General features: G+C 51.4%; 1 protein-coding gene across 3 annotated transcripts in view; it reads left to right on the top strand.

Moving 5' to 3' along the window:
* LOC133342361 (potassium voltage-gated channel subfamily H member 1-like) overlaps nucleotides 1-22,469 on the top strand; it is a 149,484-nt gene that overhangs the window by 110,912 nt on the left and 16,103 nt on the right. For 2 of the 3 annotated variants that reach the window (XM_061551471.1, XM_061551470.1), the window contains exon 10: nucleotides 12,558-12,754. In XM_061551471.1, the coding sequence (XP_061407455.1) occupies nucleotides 12,558-12,754 (197 nt within the window). Of the gene's footprint in view, nucleotides 1-12,557; nucleotides 12,755-17,401; nucleotides 17,725-22,469 lie in introns of those variants that run through there. The other variant, XM_061551472.1, reaches the window with a different exon arrangement.

Raw genomic sequence — 22,469 nt, 5'->3', positions numbered from 1 at the left:
CGCGGAGTTCATCGGCGATTTCTTTCGCGCGTTCATGACAAGGCTGGCGAGTGGGCCAGCGGAGGACGGCTTGTTGTTATTATGAATAGTTGAGAATTTCGATTGCAAAAATGGTCGCCGTCGTCATCATCATCATCGTTGTCGTCGTCGTCTTTTTGGTCATCGCTGCCATCGTCGCCAATTGTAAGGCAAGACATTCACATTTGGTGACAAGACTTCAAAAGGAAGGCTTTCCGCAACCCTAGAACGTGGCAGGCCGTTGACCTTTCCTGACGAAACACTCTTTAAGGTTGACTATTGTGAAAAACAAATCATTTTGAAAGAAACATTATTTTTTTACCGCCAATTTTAAATGACTCTCTTCACGGCTAAAGACTGAGGTTCAAATAAATCAAAGTGTTTATCTATTAGCGTAAAATAGATGAACAAGAAGCACACAGCACCCTCCGGTCCTCTCTTCCCACACACATCCCATCAGCATTGACCACGAGCTAACGAGAGTTCAGTTTCTCAACGAGCCGTGCGGCAGTCACCAACCCTCACCTCACAGCCACTCACCACCCTCACCTCACAACCACTCACCACCCTCACCTCACAGCCACTCACCACCCTCACCTCACAACCACTCACCACCCTCACCTCACAGCCACTCACCACCCTCACAACCACTCACCACCCTCACCTCACAACCACTCACCACCCTCACCTCACAACCACTCACCACCCTCACCTCACAACCACTCACCACCCTCACCTCACAACCACTCACCACCCTCACCTCACAACCACGCACCACCCTCACCTCACAACCACTCACCACCCTCACCTCACAACCACTCACCACCCTCACCTCACAACCACTCACCACCCTCACCTCACCGCCACTCACCGCCCTCACCTCACAACCACTCACCACCCTCACCTCACAACCACTCACAACCCTCACCTCACAGCCACTCACCACCCTCACCTCACAACCACTCACCACCCTCACCTCACAACCACGCACCACCCTCACCTCACAACCACTCACCACCCTCACCTCACAACCACTCACCACCCTAAACCTCACAGCCACTCACCACCCTCACCTCACAACCACTCACCACCCTCACCTCACAACCACTCACCACCCTCACCTCACAGCCACTCACCACCCTCACCTCACAACCACTCACCACCATCACCACACAACCACTCACCACCCTCACCTCACAACCACTCACCATCCTCACCTCACAACCACTCACCACCCTCGCCTCACTGCCACTCACCACCCTCACCTCACAACCACTCACCACCCTCACCTCACAACCACTCACCACCCTCACCTCACAGCCACTCACCACCCTCACCTCACAACCACTCACCACCCTCACCTCACAACCACGCACCACCCTCACCTCACAACCACTCACCACCCTCACCTCACAACCACTCACCACCCTCACCTCACAGCCACTCACCACCCTCACCTCACAACCACTCACCACCCTCACCTCACACCCACTCACCACCCTCGCCTCACTGCCACTCACCACCCTCACCTCACAAGCACTCACCACCATCACCTCACAACCACTCACCACCCTCACCTCACAACCACTCACCATCCTCACCTCACAACCACTCACCACCCTCGCCTCACTGCCACTCACCACCCTCACCTCACAACCACTCACCACCCTCACCTCACAACCACTCACCACCCTCACCTCACAGTCACTCACCACCCTCACCTCACAACCACTCACCACCCTCACCTCACAGCCACTCACCACCCTCACCTCACAGTCACTCACCACCCTCACCTCACAACCACTCACCACCCTCACCTCACAACCACTCACCACCCTCACCTCACAACCACTCACCACCCTCACCTCACAACCACTCACCACCCTCACCTCACAACCACTCACCACCCTCACCTCACAACCACTCACCACCCTCACCTCACAACCACTCACCACCCTCACCTCACAACCACTCACCACCCTCACCTCACAACCACTCACCACCCTCACCTCACAACCACTCACCACCCTCACCTCACAACCACTCGCCACCCTCACCTCACAACCACTCACCACCCTCACCTCACAACCACTCACAACCCTCACTTCACAACCACTCACCACCCTCACCTCACAACCACTCACCACCCTCACCTCACAGCCACTCACCACCCTCACCTCACAGCCACTCACCACCCTCACCTCACAACCACTCACCACTCTCACCTCACAACCACTCACCACCATCGCCTCACAACCACTCACCACCCTCACCTCACAACCACTCACCACCCTCACCTCACAGCCACTCACCACCCTCACCTCACAGCCACTCACCACTCTCACCTCACAACCACTCACCACCATCGCCTCACAACCACTCACCACCCTCACCTCACAACCACTCACCACCCTCACCTCACAACCACTCACCACCCTCACCTCACAGCCACTCACCACCCTCACCTCACAGCCACTCACCACCCTCACCTCACAGCCACTCACCACCCTCACAACCACTCACCACCCTCACCTCACAACCACTCACCACCCTCACCTCACAACCACTCACCACCCTCACCTCACAGCCACTCACCACCCTCACCTCACAACCACTCACCACCCTCACCTCACAACCACGCACCACCCTCACCTCACAACCACTCACCACCCTCACCTCACAACCACTCACCACCCTCACCTCACAACCACTCACCACCCTCACCTCACCGCCACTCACTGCCCTCACCTCACAACCACTCACCACCCTCACCTCACCGCCACTCACCGCCCTCACCTCACAACCACTCACCACCCTCACCTCACAACCACTCACCACCCTCACAACCACTCACCACCCTCACCTCACAACCACTCACCACCCTCACCTCACAACCACTCACCACCCTCACCTCACCGCCACTCACCGCCCTCACCTCACAACCACTCACCACCCTCACCTCACAGCCACTCACCACCCTCACCTCACAACCACTCACCACCCTCACCTCACAACCACTCACCACCCTCACAACCACTCACCACCCTCACCTCACAACCACTCACCACCCTCACCTCACAACCACTCACCACCCTCACCTCACAGCCACTCACCACCCTCACCTCACAGCCACTCACCACCCTCACCTCACAACCACTCACCACCCTCACAACCACTCACCACCCTCACAACCACTCACCACACTCACCTCACAACCACTCACCACCCTCACCTCACAGCCACTCACCACCCTCACCTCACAGCCACTCACCACCCTCACCTCACAGCCACTCACCACCCTCACCTCACAACCACTCACCACCCTCACCTCACAACCACTCACCACCCTCACCTCACAACCACTCACCACCCTCACCTCACAACCACTCACCACCCTCACCTCACAACCACTCACCACCCTCACCTCACAACCACTCACCACCCTCACCTCACAACCACTCACCACCCTCACCTCACAGCCACTCACCACCCTCACCTCACAGCCACTCACCACCCTCACCTCACAACCACTCACCACCCTCACCTCACAACCACTCACCACCCTCACCTCACAACCACTCACCACCCTCACCTCACAACCACTCACCACCCTCACCTCACAGCCACTCACCACCCTCACCTCACAACCACTCACCACCCTCACCTCACAACCACTCACCACCCTCACCTCACAACCACTCACCACCCTCACCTCACAACCACTCACCACCCTCACCTCACAACCACTCACCACCCTCACCTCACAACCACTCACCACCCTCACCTCACAACCACTCACCACCCTCACCTCACAATCACTCACCACCCTCACCTCACAACCACTCACCACCCTCACCTCACAACCACTCACCACCCTCACCTCACAACCACTCACCACCCTCACCTCACAGCCACTCACCACCCTCAACTCACAACCACTCACCACCCTCACCTCACAGCCACTCACCACCCTCACCTCACAACCACTCACCACCCTCACCTCACAACCACTCTCCACCCTCACCTCACAACCACTCACCACCCTCACCTCACAGCCACTCACCACCCTCACCTCACAGCCACTCACCACCCTCACCTCACAACCACTCACCACCCTCACCTCACAACCACTCACCACCCTCACCTCACAACCACTCTCCACCCTCACCTCAGAACCACTCACCACCCTCACCTCACAGCCACTCACCACCCTTGCCTCACAGCCACTCACCACCCTCACCTCACAACCACTCACCACCCTCACCTCACAGCCACTCACCACCCTCACCTCACAACCACTCACCACCCTCACCTCACAACCACTCACCACCCTCACCTCACAACCACTCACCACCCTCACCTCACAACCACTCACCACCCTCACCTCACAACCACTCACCACCCTCACCTCACAACCACTCACCACCCTCACCTCACAACCACTCACCACCCTCACCTCACAATCACTCACCACCCTCACCTCACAACCACTCACCACCCTCACCTCACAACCACTCACCACCCTCACCTCACAACCACTCACCACCCTCACCTCACAGCCACTCACCACCCTCAACTCACAACCACTCACCACCCTCACCTCACAGCCACTCACCACCCTCACCTCACAACCACTCACCACCCTCACCTCACAACCACTCTCCACCCTCACCTCACAACCACTCACCACCCTCACCTCACAGCCACTCACCACCCTCACCTCACAGCCACTCACCACCCTCACCTCACAACCACTCACCACCCTCACCTCACAACCACTCACCACCCTCACCTCACAACCACTCTCCACCCTCACCTCACAACCACTCACCACCCTCGCCTCACAGCAACTCACCACCCTCGCCTCACAGCCACTCACCACCCTCACCTCACAACCACTCACCACCCTCACCTCACAGCCACTCACCACCCTCACCTCACAACCACTCTCCACCCTCACCTCACAACCACTCACCACCCTCGCCTCACAGCCACTCACCACCCTCGCCTCACAGCCACTCACCACCCTCACCTCACAACCACTCACCACCCTCACCTCACAACCACTCTCCACCCTCACCTCACAACCACTCACCACCCTCACCTCACAACCACTCACCACCCTCACCTCACAACCACTCACCACCCTCGCCTCACAGCCACTCACCACCCTCGCCTCACAGCCACTCACCACCCTCGCCTCAAAACCACTCACCACCCTCACCTCACAACCACTCACCACCCTCACCTCACAACCACTCACCACCCTCACCTCACAACCACTCACCACCCTCACCTCACAACCACTCACCACCCTCACCTCACAACCACTCACCACCCTCACCTCACAACCACTCACCACCCTCACCTCACAGCCACTCACCACCCTCACCTCACAACCACTCACCACCCTCACCTCACAGCCACTCACCACCCTCACCTCACAACCACTCACCACCCTCACCTCACAACCACTCACCACCATCGCCTCACAACCACTCACCACCCTCACCTCACAACCACTCACCACCCTCACCTCACAACCACTCACCACCCTCACCTCACAACCACTCACCACCCTCACCTCACAACCACTCACCACCCTCATCTCACAACCACTCACCACCCTCACCTCACAACCACTCACCACCCTCACCTTACAACCACTCACGAACCCTAAAGTCACATTAAACATCTAAAAGTTGATTTTGCTTTAATAATTCATGCGCAAGAGGCAGGGCTGCACAGAGACTCCCCGGCGGCCCAGCACGGAGTGCCATTTGGTGTCCCCTGATTCATTAGCGACACAAACAAAAAAAAATCCAGGCCCATTGGGGGGAGACCCTTTCGTTTGCGGAGACCCTTTGGCCGTGCGCGGCCCTGATGAGAGGCTGAATCAAGTGCGGCTGAAACCCGGGCTTCGAAACCCAGGTTTCTCAACGGTGCCGGCCCAGCGCTTCCGACACGCGATGTTATCCACCTAAGCCACTCGGGCAACCTCCATCACGTCTTAAAGTTGACACTGCGCGGATTAGCGGTGATCACATTGAGGGTTCGCGCGCAGTGTGCACGGGCGCGCGCGTGTCCGTGCGCGTGCGTGCGCGCGCGTGTCCGTGTGTGTTTTCGGTGCGTGCGCGCGCGCGTGTGTGTGTGTGTTCGCGTGACAGCGAAGCAATTTGTGAGGCTCTGCGAGTGAACATTTGGGCTCTGCCTCCTGGGGCAGAGGTAATGGGAGTGATGCATGCGAGTGGGCGGTTAGGCGATTCACGTAGCAGGCGCACAGTGGAAAAAATTATCAATAGGGATTACGCGCTTACGCAGATGCCAGTCGTAGCATCAATGCTCAAAGCTATTCTTTGTTCTGCCGGTAGTTAAACATTGATGCCCGCCGTATTTATAATTCACCCGTTCATAGGCAGTGTCTGTCTCTGCGTAGCTTAAGGATTTTTTGTTGTTATTGAAAACGAGCCAGCGAGCTTAACAGGGCCTTGCACAACCAAATAAGACACAAAGGTGTTTGGGAGCGGATTACATGAATGACGTTGCTTGTAGTCCGATAGCGGGGGGGGGGGGGGGGGGTTAAAATGGATCACTCTGAGCAACAGTGTGCTTATAGCTGTGCGGTTGTGTGTTTTTTTTCCTTACAACTTTTGCGAAATGATACACAGACTGCCCGTACTCACCTGGGAGGTGTACACATTGCGTGTGCGTGTTTATTTTTGCCTTTTATGTTTTTTAGTACGTTTTTCCAAATTAACAACGTTGCGCGGTCATTAAACATTGAGAAGAGAAACCACTCGGGGCAATTGCCGCTCAATTATACTCTGCTGAGCGGTGAGTGCGTAGCGCACGCTCGCCAACAATTCCAGCTGACACGACAGCCATCGTTAAGGCGCCATGGAAAAAAAGAATCCAACTTTAGTGCACCCACAAGACGAGTGTTCAGTCGCGTTCCTTTTCCTCTAAAACGAGAGCACTTTGGGAAACGCTGAGCGGTGCTTAGTCGCGTAATGCATTTCCCCAAAAATAACAGGTAAAGGTGCAGCCCTGCAATTGCTCGCCGAACAATGCTGCCTGACGGAAGGGGGTCTCTGCTAACAGGGAGCTTGAGAGAGGGGGTCACTGTAAACCAGTTTTATTCAGGGGAGGGCACTTTGGCCGATAAGACATCATCAATGTGAGGGCCGCCACACTGCCCTGCAAGGGGTCTTTTCACGTTTGCGTATTGCCAGGGGCCGCACTAACGGCCACCTGGGTCCGTTAGTGGCCTGCGGGCCTTTGCCATGAAGACCGCTGGCTCCAGAGGGGACTTTTTCTCAAGCTCCTTCACGACTCGGAAGAGGGTGAACAGTAAAGCATCAACAACAATGTCCTGCAAGAGGTGGGCGAGTGGCACGAGTGGCTCAGGGGTCAGAGTTCGTGCGTGTGAGTGTAAGCCTCACTGAACCCGCATCTCCGTGAAACCGGGTTCTCGAGTGTAGAGGGTTGTTGGTCTCAGCCCGGACACCAGTGACGGCGTGCAAAGACAATGGTATCGAATTTGTTTGAGTTTTTTGTTATCGATTCATTTCACATAATTCCAATTCTGAGAATTAAAACATTGTTTTTTGTTTGTAACGTGATGAACAATTCTCTTTAGAAGGGCGTGTGGGCAAGTGTGCCCCTAGTGTGTGGATTAACAGAAAAGGCCACTTGAAGAAGCGGTCTCAGAGGTAGTTCTGTGCGACCTTCCTTCCACGTGCCGTTCTCTAGCAGGGAATGATGCGCTGCTCTCCGAGAGCTCCGATTGGATGCTTTGGTCCGTGACGTCGCGTCGACGGCACAATTGGAATCAAAATTAGAAAAAGGTGAAAAAAAACATCGTTCCAATGTACTGTCAATGAATTTACGTTTCAAATTTGGTTCTTATGCATTATTATTATCATCATCATCTGCCACGGTTGAAGGCCTGCAGGATGTAATAATCCACCCAACATGTGCCCACGAGCGGATTGCAAAGCTTCATCTCCTCGGTGGACCTCCTCCATCGGACGCTTTCCGCTCCTCCTCCTCCGCTACCACTCCGCCACGGTTCTTGACGAATCTTTCTTCATATATATTTATCCTGGAAAAATCCGATGAGCTATGAAGCGCTTTTTTTGTATCTACCTACCACAGACGTCCACTTCGGGCGGACGCGCAAGTTACAACAACAGACAGACGCGCAGTGCGTCCTGCCCAACCCCATTTACTTTTATAAACAGTTTGAACGACGTCATGGCCAGCGAACGCTCTCTGATCCACACGTTCCTCTGTCGCCCAGAGTTTAGTTAAATTAAACATGAAACGTCACTGGAATTAATCACCAGCTGTTGACGTAGTGGGGTCACCTCGTTGGGTCAGCGACGATGTCGCGAGAGGGATTCTCTTGACCCTGAGCTCAGCAAAAACAAACATTATCCAACCTGTGTCCTGGCCTCTATATCAATCGTATGCAAACCAAAAAAAATGTATGCAATCTTTATTACAACCGAGCCTGACCCGACTCTCTTGGATTTAATTAGAAATAGTTTAAATTGATTGGCATTGATCCAGAATTGATTCAGACTCAAAATGTGAAATTTTGGTCGGCTCCAGTTATTTCACACACGCGCACACACGCACAGAGTGCATCGGAATTAATAAGCTCACACAACGAACACACACATGCACACTCACGCAGCATGCACACAGACGTACACACACACGAGCACAGAAATGCATACGCGCACACACATGCACACAGCGTGGATTAACTCACACGCAGCATGTATATGCATGCACTGCGTCCATAGAAATACACACGTTCACACACAACGCACATACACACAGTGCGCACACGCGTACACAGCATGCATACACACAGCGTGCACAGAAATGCACATGCGCAAACACAGCGTGCATATACACATACACGTGCAGAAACTCACACACACACCGTGCACATACATGCATGCACACATACACAGCATGCATACAGCTTCCCACACACGCACATGCACACACGGCGTGCATACACGTGCATGCAGACACGCACACACACACACATCGTGCATGCACCTTCACACACGCACATGCACGCACGGCGTGCATACACGTGCGTGCACACATGCACACACACACAACGTGCATACATTGACACACACGCACATGCACACGCGGCGTGCATACACGTGCATGCAGACACGCACACACACACACATCGTGCATACACCTTCACACACGCACATGCACGCACGGCGTGCATACACGTACATGCACACACGCACACACACAACGTGCATACATTGACACACACGCACATGCACACACGGCTGGCATACACGTGCATGCAGACACTCACACACACACACATCATGCATACACCTTCACCTACACGCACATGCACGCAAAGCGTGCATACACGTGCATGCACACATGCACACACACAACGTGCATACATTGACACACACACACATGCACACACGGCTGGCATACACGAGCAAGCACCCAGGGCATTGCGTGCAGCACGGATATATTTAGCTCCACTGCCTTTGAAATGTTCACGTAGCCCCCTGTGGCTGAGACACAGCACCTGGCTGAAGATCAAGAATCTACTTATGCTCTTTGCTGAATACCTCTGATTGAATGAGTGCAAACAATGTCAATCCATAACACAGCTTAATGAGGCGCATTTACATTTCCATACGGGAGCCGGCTCGGATGTATGCCTGTCGCATCGCATGCTGGCAAGGGCCCGACGTTAGCTTGATAAGAGTGATAACAATATCATCAACAGCAGCTGCGGCAGTAAAACCGCCAAAGCAGATTTCGAAGCCGATTAAGGAAATCATCGGCGAGTTCTAAATTATAGCGGCGGCGGATTAATGCTCGCAAATATATATGCCAGAGTGGCAGTGGTCACCTCCTCTTGCCAGGCCCTGAGTCAGCGGTTGAAATTCCACATTACTTTGACGGGGCTTGTGCTGTTCGCCTTTTTGGCGTTCTCTGGTCTAACACTTTTAAGACGAGGCTCTAAAGAAAGCTGCCTCTGGTGTGGACCAATCAGTTTCAAAGACAATGCCAAATGTTATCAGAGCGTGTTTTTTTTGTTTGCATCTTCACCACAAGTACGTGTCGTGAATGCAGGACAGGATTCCTTGGTGTTTTAACATCTTAACACCCGTTTTATTGCCAGAGAGGGTAAACCCATTGTTACATGGGGTTCGGTATATCCATAAAACGGCCCACCGTTCACTTCACCGTTACAGCGACACTGGTGTATAGCTGCAGTCTTGCAAATGATATTCATTTGTAGTCGGGGCTGAAATTTGTTGTTAGAATTGTAAGAGGGTCCCATTTGGTCTCGTGCGCACGAGGCCATTCATTTACAAGCGTCTGGCAGAGGTGATGTGGCAGAGGCGATGTGGCAGAGGCGATGTGGCAGAGGCGATGTGGCAGAGGCGATGTGGCAGAGGCGATGTAGTAGAGGCGATGTGGCAGAGGCGATGTGGCAAAGGCGATGTGGCAGAGGCGGGCGCCGCTGTGGCTAGAGATGTTAACTCCCTCGCCCGGTATGTGGAAGGTCGTGGGTTCGATCTCGACCCTGACGCCTGATGTATATTTGGAGTTTGCGCGTTTTCTCCATGGTCGTGTGGATTTTTCTCCAAGCCCTCCATATCTTTTCTTCCACATTTCGAATTAACATCGTGCGTTGAAAGTATTTGGCTGCTATGAATTTCCACATGATGATAGGCCACTTGTTGAGCTATGGTTTGTGGCCAGGTTGCTTGTGAAAAGAAAATCTATATAGCTCAGTGGGCCATTACCTGGTAAAATAGTTTATAGTATTATACTTGTGATTGTATTATACTTGTCAGGGAAAAAAAAAAGATTTCCCTTTAAGAGTGTGCTCCTAATCTCAGCTCGTTACCTGTATAAAAGACACCTGGGAGACAGAAATCTTTCGGATTGAGAGGGGGTCAAATACTTATTTCCCTCATTAAAATGCAAATCAATTTCTAACATTTTTGACACGCGTTTTTCTGGATTTTGTTGTTGTTATTCTGTCTCTCACTGTTCAAATAAACCTACCGTTAAAATTATAGACTGATCATTTCTTTGTCAGTGGGCAAACGTACAAAATCAGCAGGGGATCAAATACTTTTTTCCCTCATTGTATGTATGTTCAACTTATTTCTCTCCGTAACTGGTGCAGACAATGGTCCCTGTCCCTAAGCTCTCCATCAATCACAGCCACCGGGCCCGCCTGATAATCATGGTGGCAATGATCCTGATTTTGATGGGTGATGATGACGACGATTCTCATTATGATGATTATGATGATGGGCAGATCATGTCGCTGGAAAGGATGATTACTGGTGGTCGATGCAGGCAAAATGAGGGACATCGAGTGATACTTGTGCGCAGGTCGCAGTACTCGCTTTTGTAGCAATAGAGGTTTCTTGGGTTCGATCGCGTGAATATAAACTCGGCACCACCCGACACAGCCAATTATTCAGGTTTGTCGCGTGAACAAAACAGGACAATTCGTTACAAGTACGGCACACAGCACACCGGTGTGTTGGAGAGTAAAGCCACAACATTTACAATTCGAGTACGGCGTTTTGCCAGCAATTACAACCAGCATCATCAGGCGACGGCCAGAGTTGTGGAGAAACCCTCCTCCTGTTTCGCTCTTAAATAGAGGGACAGTCGTGACGTCATCACCCATGAGCCAATCAGGCGCGACGCCACCTGAGCTATGCCAGCCACCCATCTGTACCATCACAAAAGCAACGCTCATCTGCTCTGGACCTGCTGCTGTGATCCACGCGGCTTGGGCCAGCAGAAGGGAGCTGTTCATCTGCGGTGGTCCGGAACGGTCTCTGCCGACAGAAGTCCGCTCAGCCGGGACGAATCGGCGCTTTTATGACCGGACTAGAAACATCTGTTTATTCTTTTGTTCAGTTTGGTAACATTTTTCTCTGTGCCGTCCGCGCTGCCGCCTCCGTTTTTTGTTGCTGAACGCGGCCGCGCGTTACAAATCTTGGGTTTATTGATTTGAGCCAGACGGATTGTCGCATCGCAGGGCTGTTGGCTTTGGAAGGCCTTCGTCTAACAGTGGATAGATCATGCCTGGTGATGGTGATGACTTCATGATGACCATGTTGATCATGATGATGTTGATGATGATGATGAAGGTGATAACGATAATAGTGCTGATACTAATCATGACGATGACATTGATTTCGATGATGACAATGATGGCAATTACAATGACGTTGATCACACGGACCACGATGAAGATGACACACGTAATCATTAATAAGATGATGTAGAAAGTGGTGATGATAGAGATAGTGGTGACGATGATGATGATAATGATGACGACGGCGATGACGAGGACGACCAAAGCAACAGCGATGACGATAACGATGACGATGGAGACGGTGGTGGCAATGACGATCGTAGTGACCATGACGACGATGATGACGACGACGACAATGATCACAGTGGGCGATGACGGCGATGGCTCGCAGGCAAGGGTGACGTGTTCGGGGACGTCTTCTGGAAGGAGAGCACGCTGGCGCAGTCGTGCGCCAACGTGCGCGCGCTCACCTACTGCGACCTGCACGTGATCAAGCGCGAGGCGCTGCTCAAGGTGCTCGACTTCTACACCGGCTTCGCCAACTCCTTCTCGCGCAACCTCATCCTCACCTACAACCTCCGCAAGCGGGTGAGCGAACGCCGGCACACCACGCACCCCCCAAACCTCACCGATCCCACGACATCCCATCGATCCAACCGCATCCCACCAACCCCATCGCATCCCACCACACCACACCAACACCACCAGCCCCACCGATCCCACCAACCCCACCAACCCCACCGATTCCAATTTAAACAAAACGTTTCCATGTCATGGTTCAACGCAAGTCAATGATTCGAGTTGGTCTCGGTAGGCCTTAGTTTGGTTGAATTTTGTCTCATTTCTTACAAAAACTCGAGATCCATGAAAAATAATCGAGTTGTCTTAAAGTGCAAGTGGTGAATCGATAAATGTCCACGATTCTTAGGCAGTACCCCGAGTACACAGCAGCGGCCACCAGAGTACACAACAGTGGAGTACACAGTGGCCACCAGAGTACACAGCGCCGATTGCTTTCTGTACTTTTTTGTTGTTTCTTTTAGATTTTTTTCATCATTTTGTTGATTCCAGCTCACTCTTGAAAACGAGACCCTCATCTTGGTCTCTTGAGTGCTCACAGCTGGTTTAAGCAACATACTCTTAGCACGGTATCGCAGTACGTGGCTCATGGGTAAATCAGATACATCTTCTTTGTAAGTGGCGCGCGCGAATGCGAGTTTCTGATATCGCGCTGCCCGTGGTGTGTGTTCTCGCGGCAGTCGTCGCGATTACCCTGCCGCTGTGCACTTCTGACAGCGGTGTTCTGAGCTGGGTTACTGCAGTCGAGCAACAGCCAATGAATTCAGGAACAAAAATAACAAGCGCGTAACAATGCATTGGCTAATGCAAATAAACACATTGGCGTTTCACGTGAATGGTACACAGCTAAGTAGACGGTTGTCATGACCAAGTAATATCCCTATGAAGACACGTGGTCTCTTTTCCGCGGAATGTAAAAGGGGCATCCCTGCAAGCGCCTGCTGACACCACCGCTGGCAGAAGAGTCACCACTCGACGAAGCTCAAATCCCACAGACCCATTCGGCTTAGTCCTGCTCGCTGGCCAGACGTCTTGGAAGAGGTGGAAGTCCCCGCACTTGACCCCACCACACGCAACTTGCAGATCGGTGACCTGTGGCATTGCCCTTTTATACTGCTGGGTGGACAGAGGCAGTGGGGCTTGAGAGGGGAGATTTAAGAAGCTTGCGCCATGCTTTCATTTGCATCGTCGGGAGATGGGATCGAAATATATATTTTTTATTTTACCAGGTAAGGCCCACTGAGCTTCATGGCTCTTTGTCAGAATGCGACCTGGCCACAAACGACAGCTCAGCAAAGTGCCTTATCACGTGGGAATTTATAGCAGCCAAATGCTTGACTCTAAATGTGGAGGGAAAACCCGGAGGACCCAGAGAAGAATCCATGCGACCACGGGGAGACTGAACACGCAAACTGCAAATGTACAGGCATCGTCAGGGTCCCGATCGAGCTCACGACTTCCTCTATCTTCTTGGTTTTTTCGGTAAAGTCACGTAGAAGGGAAGTAATAAAATAATAATGTTTTATTTTTATTATTTTATTACTTCCCTTCTACGTGACTTTACCGAAAAAAACAAGAAGATGAATCCCTGCAGTCACGAAAGCTTTAAATCGAGACTTCCTCTGTACCAGGCGAGATCGTTAACATCTCAAAACCGTGGCTAGATGGCCTCTGGATTGCGGATCCAGTGCCCTGACCACTACACTTTAGTGTCTATTCTCAAGGAAGACCAGGGTGTGAAGTAAAAAAACGAAAATCTAATCAGTATGCGCTGTTGTGGAGCATTGCGATTAATAAACTAAACAATTCCTCTCTGCCACGAACTAAAATAAAAACAGAAAATAGTGTCAACAAAACAACGCCGGGAAAAAGATCCCCACGGCAAACATACAAGATACAACATTCACAACACGATTAAGCAGAAATGCTACGGAATAACATTATCTTGCCCCCATTATACTGCGCGCTTTTAACATACAAATTGCATGTTTTGGTAGCCACTCTGCAATTGCATGGCGTCCGCATCTACATATTCCTCCATCCACAACGTGTCATCCGGGCAAAAATGTGGCACCCCCACAGGGTAGTGCACTTGGTACTGCTGAATTCTCCACTCTGTCCTTGGCACAGGAAGGATTTTTTAAATCCTTTATATTAAGTTCGCTTGCTTGCTTGCTTGCGTGCTTGCTTGCTTGCTTACGACCGTGCAAATCTTTCGGTCGTTTTTTAACCCACTTCCCGTGATCCAATCGAGCTGACATTTTCCACACAGACTTGTTGTGCGAGACAATTAATGTTCGTGAATTTTTTTTTCCAAAATTTTACACTGTTTAGGGAAAACAAATTATTAAATATTTAATTACCAATTGATTAATACTGGCAATTATCTGACCCATAGGTGGCAGCCATCTCAAGCCAGAGGACGAGAGGACTCTAGCCGCCACGCACATAAAGGATTTATAGTGAAAAACTTTGTTTTTACGGGTTATACTTGTCTCCTGCCACTCCGGTTTCCCCTGCACATGTGAACACTCATTCACTGGCCGATACCACCTTCATATAGAGAGGATTGCAGAGCTTGGCGGGGGGGGGGGGGATTTGTAACCAGCTCACCACCATCTGGCTGATGCCTTCCCCACTCGTCTGTGGATCCTCCTCGCACCTCTCAGTCATTCTCTCTCTTCAAGAGTGAGCAATGACGATAACGTCGCCTTGCGTGGTTACAAGGTTACTTTGTCGTTATCGTTACGCCATCATAACGACAGATAATAAATGTTGCTCTCCTTTACAGGTGACTGAGCATGATGATATTATAAACAGAGCGTTCATCATAATCGCCATCGTCAGCCATGATCAATCCACTGCGGGATAAAGGCCTCCCCAAGTCATTGCCACCTGTCACCATTCTGCGATGCGATAATCCGCCTAGCACCTGCACCCAAGGTGATTTCATCGCTCCATCTCCGCGGTGGACGTCATTGACTGCCACTCACCATCCGTGACCATCGGTCATTATTCCTTACAGCAATACGCTCTCCTCAAGTCCGCTTTCTTTTCCGAACAAAATTGCGATGGACAACACATCTCTGATCAAACGCGGTGTTTGGGCAGGTTCAAATTACATTCCCCTCTAGCACCTGAAAAATATGTACCCATCCATGCAAGCATCTTCAAAGTTTTACTTATTTATTTCGACTTTGAAGGGGTTTGCAGCGATGATCAAATGTCATTTGCGGGCTGTTTTGAAGCGGTAGGCATCACGTGGCCCGCAGGCTTTGAGACGTTAATTTGCGGGCTGTATGCAGGCCATGTGTGTGTGTGTTTGTTCAATTTCTTTCGCACCGTACGCAGCCAACCGTGCTAATCGAAGGTGGCTCCTAGGTTCCTCCACCCGTGCTGTAAGACAACACGTGCAGTGCACGACAACAATCATTCCAGGCCGATATTCCTTCCCTACTGCTCCCCCCCCCTTGCTTTAATGAGCTATGAAATGAGGTTCTTTAAAGGTCACGGTCAGAGCACGGGTAGTGTTGCTGACAAAGCATCCTAATCGGGCACAAGTGGGTCGACTGACAGAGAACAATGCTGATGGATCGGACCGAGGTTCGGAGGTAAGCCGGCTCGCTACCTGTCGTGCCGCTTGTTAATTAAGTCTGGACGGCGACGCAGCCGTGTTTTACAATGTTTTGGCCTCGGGGACAACCACGTATACAGATAAAGGTTCCCTCGTTAAGCCTCAACGGACTGTTGGGACAAGTGCTGTCAGCGAGCACCTATGAAGGCGGCACGGCGCACGAGAGGGGGGTCGATGGCCAGTACTACGCCCGGCCGCCTTTGTCTCCCCAGTGGCAATGCTTACTACACACTGCGCCAGGTACTCATTTATGCTGAATTGACCAAGGGGAGGTCCATGACTGGCTCTGATAATTGTCACTGGCGTTGGCCGTGAGCGGGAATTGAACTTGGGTGGCCAGGTTTGTGGCACAGCGCGCTAACCGCTGGGCCACCGATCCCTATAACCGCACACACGCACACGTTCACGCAACCTTCCCTGCGCCTAACGGTCTGCACACAGTAAGTTAATTGTGACCCAAGTGAAGTCATTCTAATTTGTATCACAAATATTTGAGGATAACAAACAAGACGAGAACAGTTTGAGTAAAACTTTTGTTTAGCTTCTTTCAGCAATTTAACCTCCAACTTTGCGATTTAAAATTAATTGGGATGTATTTTTTCCCCCCCATTAATAAAACATGTTCTTATGTAGGCTAATTTTTCTCTCACTTTTTTTAATCCCGGGGGGGGGGGGGGGGGGCGGTGGGATGAGAGCGCACATGTGTGCAGATTGTGCTCGTTTCGGAAACGGTGTAAATTAACGTCCCTCGTTTGCACCTTGCTGACCTCTCTGAGCATACTAATTTTGTCTGCGTCCGCCACCGTGAATAAATAACTAACGTGGCTCCCCATCAGCCACCGTTGCCGCCACGGCGGCGCGAGACGACAAAGGGAGAAGCCGCCGCAGCCTCCGGAGGCGACGCGCAGACGAGTCAATGCGCTCGCCGGCTCATGCCGTGCGCCTACGACGCCTTTGCTCTTGGAGCGACGCAGGGCAGGAGGGCTTGACCCAGGTGCACATCACTCCGCTGTGACCCGCAGCCCGATGCAGCGCACGCGAAGTGGACCGTGGGAATGTTTCGGGTAGCAGTTCACGACGTCTCTGGCGGTAGGAGAACACGGAGCTCGGATACCCCCCTCCTCCCTCCCCACTGTCGCCTCGGCGTGGAGCAGCGGCGCTTGCTCGTGAGCCGTCACGGGGTCACGGGGAGAAGGTTGAGAGAAGATGATCATCTCGGCGGTGATCGTTAGATGGCCCAAGGACTCTTTGTCGCGGAAGCCGCAGTTAGTCCGCCGGTCACGCTGCCAGAGGGCGACAAAGTTCTCGGCGTGCCAGCACTTGTTCGTGGAGTCTGCCACTGACTGTTGCAATCACAGCACGATAGCTTCACTTGATACAGCTATCGTGCTGTGACGGTTCCACCTGAAGACGGAGGCTTGTGTTGCCTCCGAAACGTCGTGATTTTTATTTAATTTTTATTTTACTTTTATAATTTTATTTTTTACCTACGTGACTTTACCGAAAAAACCTTAGAATATGAATCCTTGCAGTCACGAAAGCTTCAAATCTAGAACTGACTGTTGCCTCCGCGAAACACGACCGCGTGCCCGCACCATCACCGATTGAGGCTTTTATTTCGCGCACAAACGAAGCGCCTGCCTCACTGCGGTGTGCCTCTCGGGGTGCGCCGCATGGGGTTCGGCGCACGACCTCGCGACCATTCGCTCCGCGTGCCGGCAACTTCGGCAGGCGACCGAATGAAACGTCGGGACCGTCGCAGCGAACTAACGCGCGGTAACAACTTGGAGGACGACATCGGAGGCGCTGCGTAACGGCAACGGCCGCGGAAAACCGGCGCTTGTAATTAAGCAGCTGGCGCTCGGCAATTGCGCTGACTGCATCGACGTCCAATGGGATGGGCGTCGTATCCTCATGGATTCTCCGGGTGATTTACACCTCGACTTAACATTTATTAACATCGCTGGGATTGGCTTAACAGATTGTCGACTAATAGGGTTTGTCCCCTTTTTTCTGGCAACAAAACTGACACCTTTTGCAAAGAATCATGTTCACATTAACCACAATACTTTCAGTCAAATGCAAACAAAAAACAATACTCTGATAATTTATGCATTGTCCTTGAATCTGATTGGTCCACACCAGAGACAGCTTTCTTTTTGTAGACATTCCCTTCCCGGTGAATTAATCACGAGCAATGTAACGACAGCGCGTGAGTGAAAGCTGTTCGCAACCGGGCCCGGTCTGCTTCCATCAATGTTTAATGCGACACAAGACGGCATTTTGACCGAAAGACTTTAACGTCACAGTTGCGTCAGTTGCCAGGGAATCAAAATGATGGCGGAAGAAAAAGCGTTCACCCTTTCCGGCAACGATACAGGAGGTGTTAATATTCCAGATTTGAAGCTTTCGTGACTGCAAGGATTCATACTCTTAGTTTTTTCGGTAAAGTCACGTAGGTTAAAAATGAAGTAAAAATTTATAAAAAAATTATAATAAAAATCACGACGTTTCGGAGGCAACACAAGTCTCCGTCATCAGGTGGGACCGTCACAGCTAAATTTGCTTGATACAGACTTTACCGAAAAAACTAAGAGTAGGTGTTAATATGTTCAAAACACCAAATAGACAGCCGTCGCAAAGGCATCATCAAGTCAGCATGAACCACATGCAAACAGTTACGGCTGCTTTGTGAGACCTGTTGCCATTGGGGCTTTTCCGATTCACTAAACGGCAGTCGTTTTTTTTATTGGACCCGAAACATCAATTGGATAACAAGTGCGCGGGTAAATGAGAATCTGTTCGTTTACAACGTGTGTACAAATCGTACTTTGCATATATATATCAATTTGCTGTAGAGGTTTCGCAAAGGTGAATTGAGTGCATCTGATGCAAAAAAAAAATGTATTGTCTTCATAGCCTCCAGACTCGAGAGTCATTTGATATTGGCTTACTGCCTGAAGAATTGATTAGTGGGATAACAGATAAATCCCTTGTGATGATCGACCCAAGAGCTGGGAGTATGTTTCAGGCCAGAAGACGCTGGCTGCATTACAGCGCTCAATCTGCGGCCCCCTGGAAAACATTTTTGATTGTGCGGGGGGGGGGGGGGCTAGCGGAGGTGGTGTATTGGTCCCACCACCGTATTAAGGGCTGCAGAAAATCTCATGTGGCCTTTTTACATCCGTTCATTTCACGACCCCCCCCCCTCCCCCCAGTCAACCTTTCTTGACAGTGTGAATTGGCAATTGTTTTTCTTGTAAATCTGCCCCTATTGCGTGCAACTCTCTCCCCGACAACAACACCCACATCCGAGGTCTACTCCCTGCCCCTGTATCTCAAATCAAGGCTCAATACCTTTTCTACCCTTCTTCTTGGTTCTTTCGGTAAAGTCACGTAGAAGGGAAGTTATAAAATAATAAAAATAAAACATAATAAAATAAAATAATTCTCACGACGTTTCGGCTACAATGCAAGCAACCTGAAGACGGCTGCTTGCGTTGTAGCCGAAACGTCGTGAGATTTATTTTATTTTATTATGTTTTATTTTTATTATTTTATTACTTCCCTTCTACGTGGCTTTACCGAAAGAACCAAGAAGATGAATTCCTGCAGTCACGAAAGCTTTAAATCGAAACTTTTCTACCCTGTCAATGACCGACAACCTCTTTCTCTCTCTCTCTCTGTCAAATAAAAATAACGCCCACTGGTGATTTTTAAGACACGCGATAAAACTCCACATCGAATCGCGAATTGTATCTTGAAACCAAAGTAAAAATAAACACGGAAAACATGAAATGAAATTACATCAGTCGTTCGGTGATTTCGGCATCTTTGCCGGAATTGCCCATCGTCATTTTAGAAACGTGCATCGAGAGTATTTGGCCGCTCTGAATGTTCACGTGATCAGCCCACTTACTTGAGCTATCGTTTGTGATAGCCAGGTCGCTTATAAAAAAAATAAAAATAAAAACGTTCTTTAAAAGTTTAGAGCCGGGAGAATCACGGATCTAAACGCACGTGCGAGTGGAGCGAGAACACAGCTTCGTCTCTCTCTGACCTCCCCCACACCTTTTTTCCCTCTTTTTTTTTAATTAACCAAAACCAATCGAAACGGAGGTCCCTTTCAAATGGCCTCGGCCTGTCCCTAATTTAATTGAATCGATCGACTCCGCTGCCGTGCCGCCTCGAGCGACGCCTGCACGACATCCTCGGGCAGTGGAGGAGGCGGAGGAGGAGGACGCAGGGACGAACAATTTACTCTTCCCGCACAGAGCCAGACGAGACCCAATCTCGCGGCGACGGCGGCTGCTGCTGCTGCTGCAGTTGCGTCCGGCATAGCGGACACATCTTCATCACAAAGACAAAAGTCCCTCCGACAACCCCCGCCACCGTGTCGCCTCTACCTCTACATTACAAAAGGCTCAGTCCCATTTACACGCACCTTTACATCATCCGCACCTAGTTTACACAACAAAGGCTCATTCCTAACAGCGTGCTTCAGCCGCACCGAACCTCACAAAATTAATATTCAGGGCCTACCTTGGCTCCTTCCACCCTCAACTAGTATATATACAAGGACCGTTTCTCTTTGAATTTCTCTCACTTGATACAGCAATCGTGCTGTGACGGTTCCACCTGAAGACGGAAGCTTGTGTTGCCTCCGAAACGTCGTGATTTTTTTATTTTATTTTTATTTTACTTTTATTAATTTTAATTTTTCACCTACGTGACTTTACCGAAAAAACCTAAGAATATGAATCCTTGCAGTCACGAAAGCTTCATATCTAGAATTTAAACAGGCTGTTGGGGCAAGTGTTGTTAGCGAGTAGCATCGGTGAAGGCCGGAACTGTGGCACGCGACGGGGGGTGGTTGTGGTCCACAGCACCACGCCCGACCGCCTTTGTCTCCCCAGTGCTCATGTTTCACGCACCCCACGGGGTTACTCATTTAAGGCTGAGTCGACGTAGGGGAGGTCCAGGACCGGTTCAGATAAGCGTCACTGGTGGAAACCGAACTCGGTTCGCCAGGGTTCGTCGCACGGTGTGCTAACCATTGCACTACCGCTCCCCCGTACATACAGCCAGAGCCGTCCCTAGGGTACGGCGAATTGGGGTGACTGCCCCGGGCCCCGCGCATTGGGGAGGGGGGGGGGGCGCTTCCATGTCACGGTGTCATACGAAAGTGGAGGGGGGGGGGGGGAGAAAATAGTGGGATTTGCCCCGGACCTAGCACCCCCCACGATGGACAGCCTTGCTTGAAACAGACACACACCACACACACAAAGACAGTCACACACGGACGCCACGCGTGTACGCAGTCACACGTACTCGGTTACACAAACACTGCTTCCTCCCGGGACAGAGCCTGCCTCGCTCGCCTGGCGGCGGCGGTGCTGGTCGTGGCTTAGATCCCCGGGACGACCTTGCAGGCCAACACCGATCCGCGTCCCCGGTGGGCGCCGCTTTTGCGTTCGCGGCTTCGACTTAAACTCCGCCGTGCGTTTGTATCCCCGGAATTGAGACGGGTCCCCTCGTGTCGTGGCTCGCAAGCGACGTCACCAGGAGCGGAGACTTCCCTCCCTCCCCCCCGCCGCCACCCACCACAGCAATTTTTTATTTTGATTTTTTAATACAAAGTTCAACGATTTCTAATTCTGGGTTAAGCCATGAAGCGTTCTTTTTTTATTTATTCCGCGATCACAAATGCATTGCGATCGTCGCACAGATGGGTGGCGGGGGGGGGACCCGTACATTAACGTGCCCGCAGGAGCGGCACGGAAAGACAGCTGGTGATAAATGTTGACTTCGGCTTGTGGTGTCGCTTCCAGGTATCTTAATCTATTTTTTCGTGACGGATCGTACGTTTAACCGACTTTGACTTGAGACATATACGAGATACGTCGCAAGAGAAAGTAGGGACAACAACCCACGAGCACAACACACATTTGGAAGGCGCACAGCAAACGCTGAATATTCGTCGCTCGCCATGAGCAGTGCATTCACCTTCGCTTTACGCGTCGCAGACAACAGGCGGACGATGTGTACGTACAAGCATCGACGCGTGCTCTATCGATGCGAAGCTTAATT

The sequence above is a fragment of the Lethenteron reissneri genome, chromosome 14, assembly GCF_015708825.2.
Source record: "Lethenteron reissneri isolate LAM-NWPU_2019-01 chromosome 14, ASM1570882v1, whole genome shotgun sequence".
In the NCBI taxonomy this organism is placed as follows: domain Eukaryota; kingdom Metazoa; phylum Chordata; class Hyperoartia; order Petromyzontiformes; family Petromyzontidae; genus Lethenteron; species Lethenteron reissneri.
Note: the sequence above shows the minus strand (reverse complement) of the source record. Positions and strands in the feature narration are given on the sequence as shown.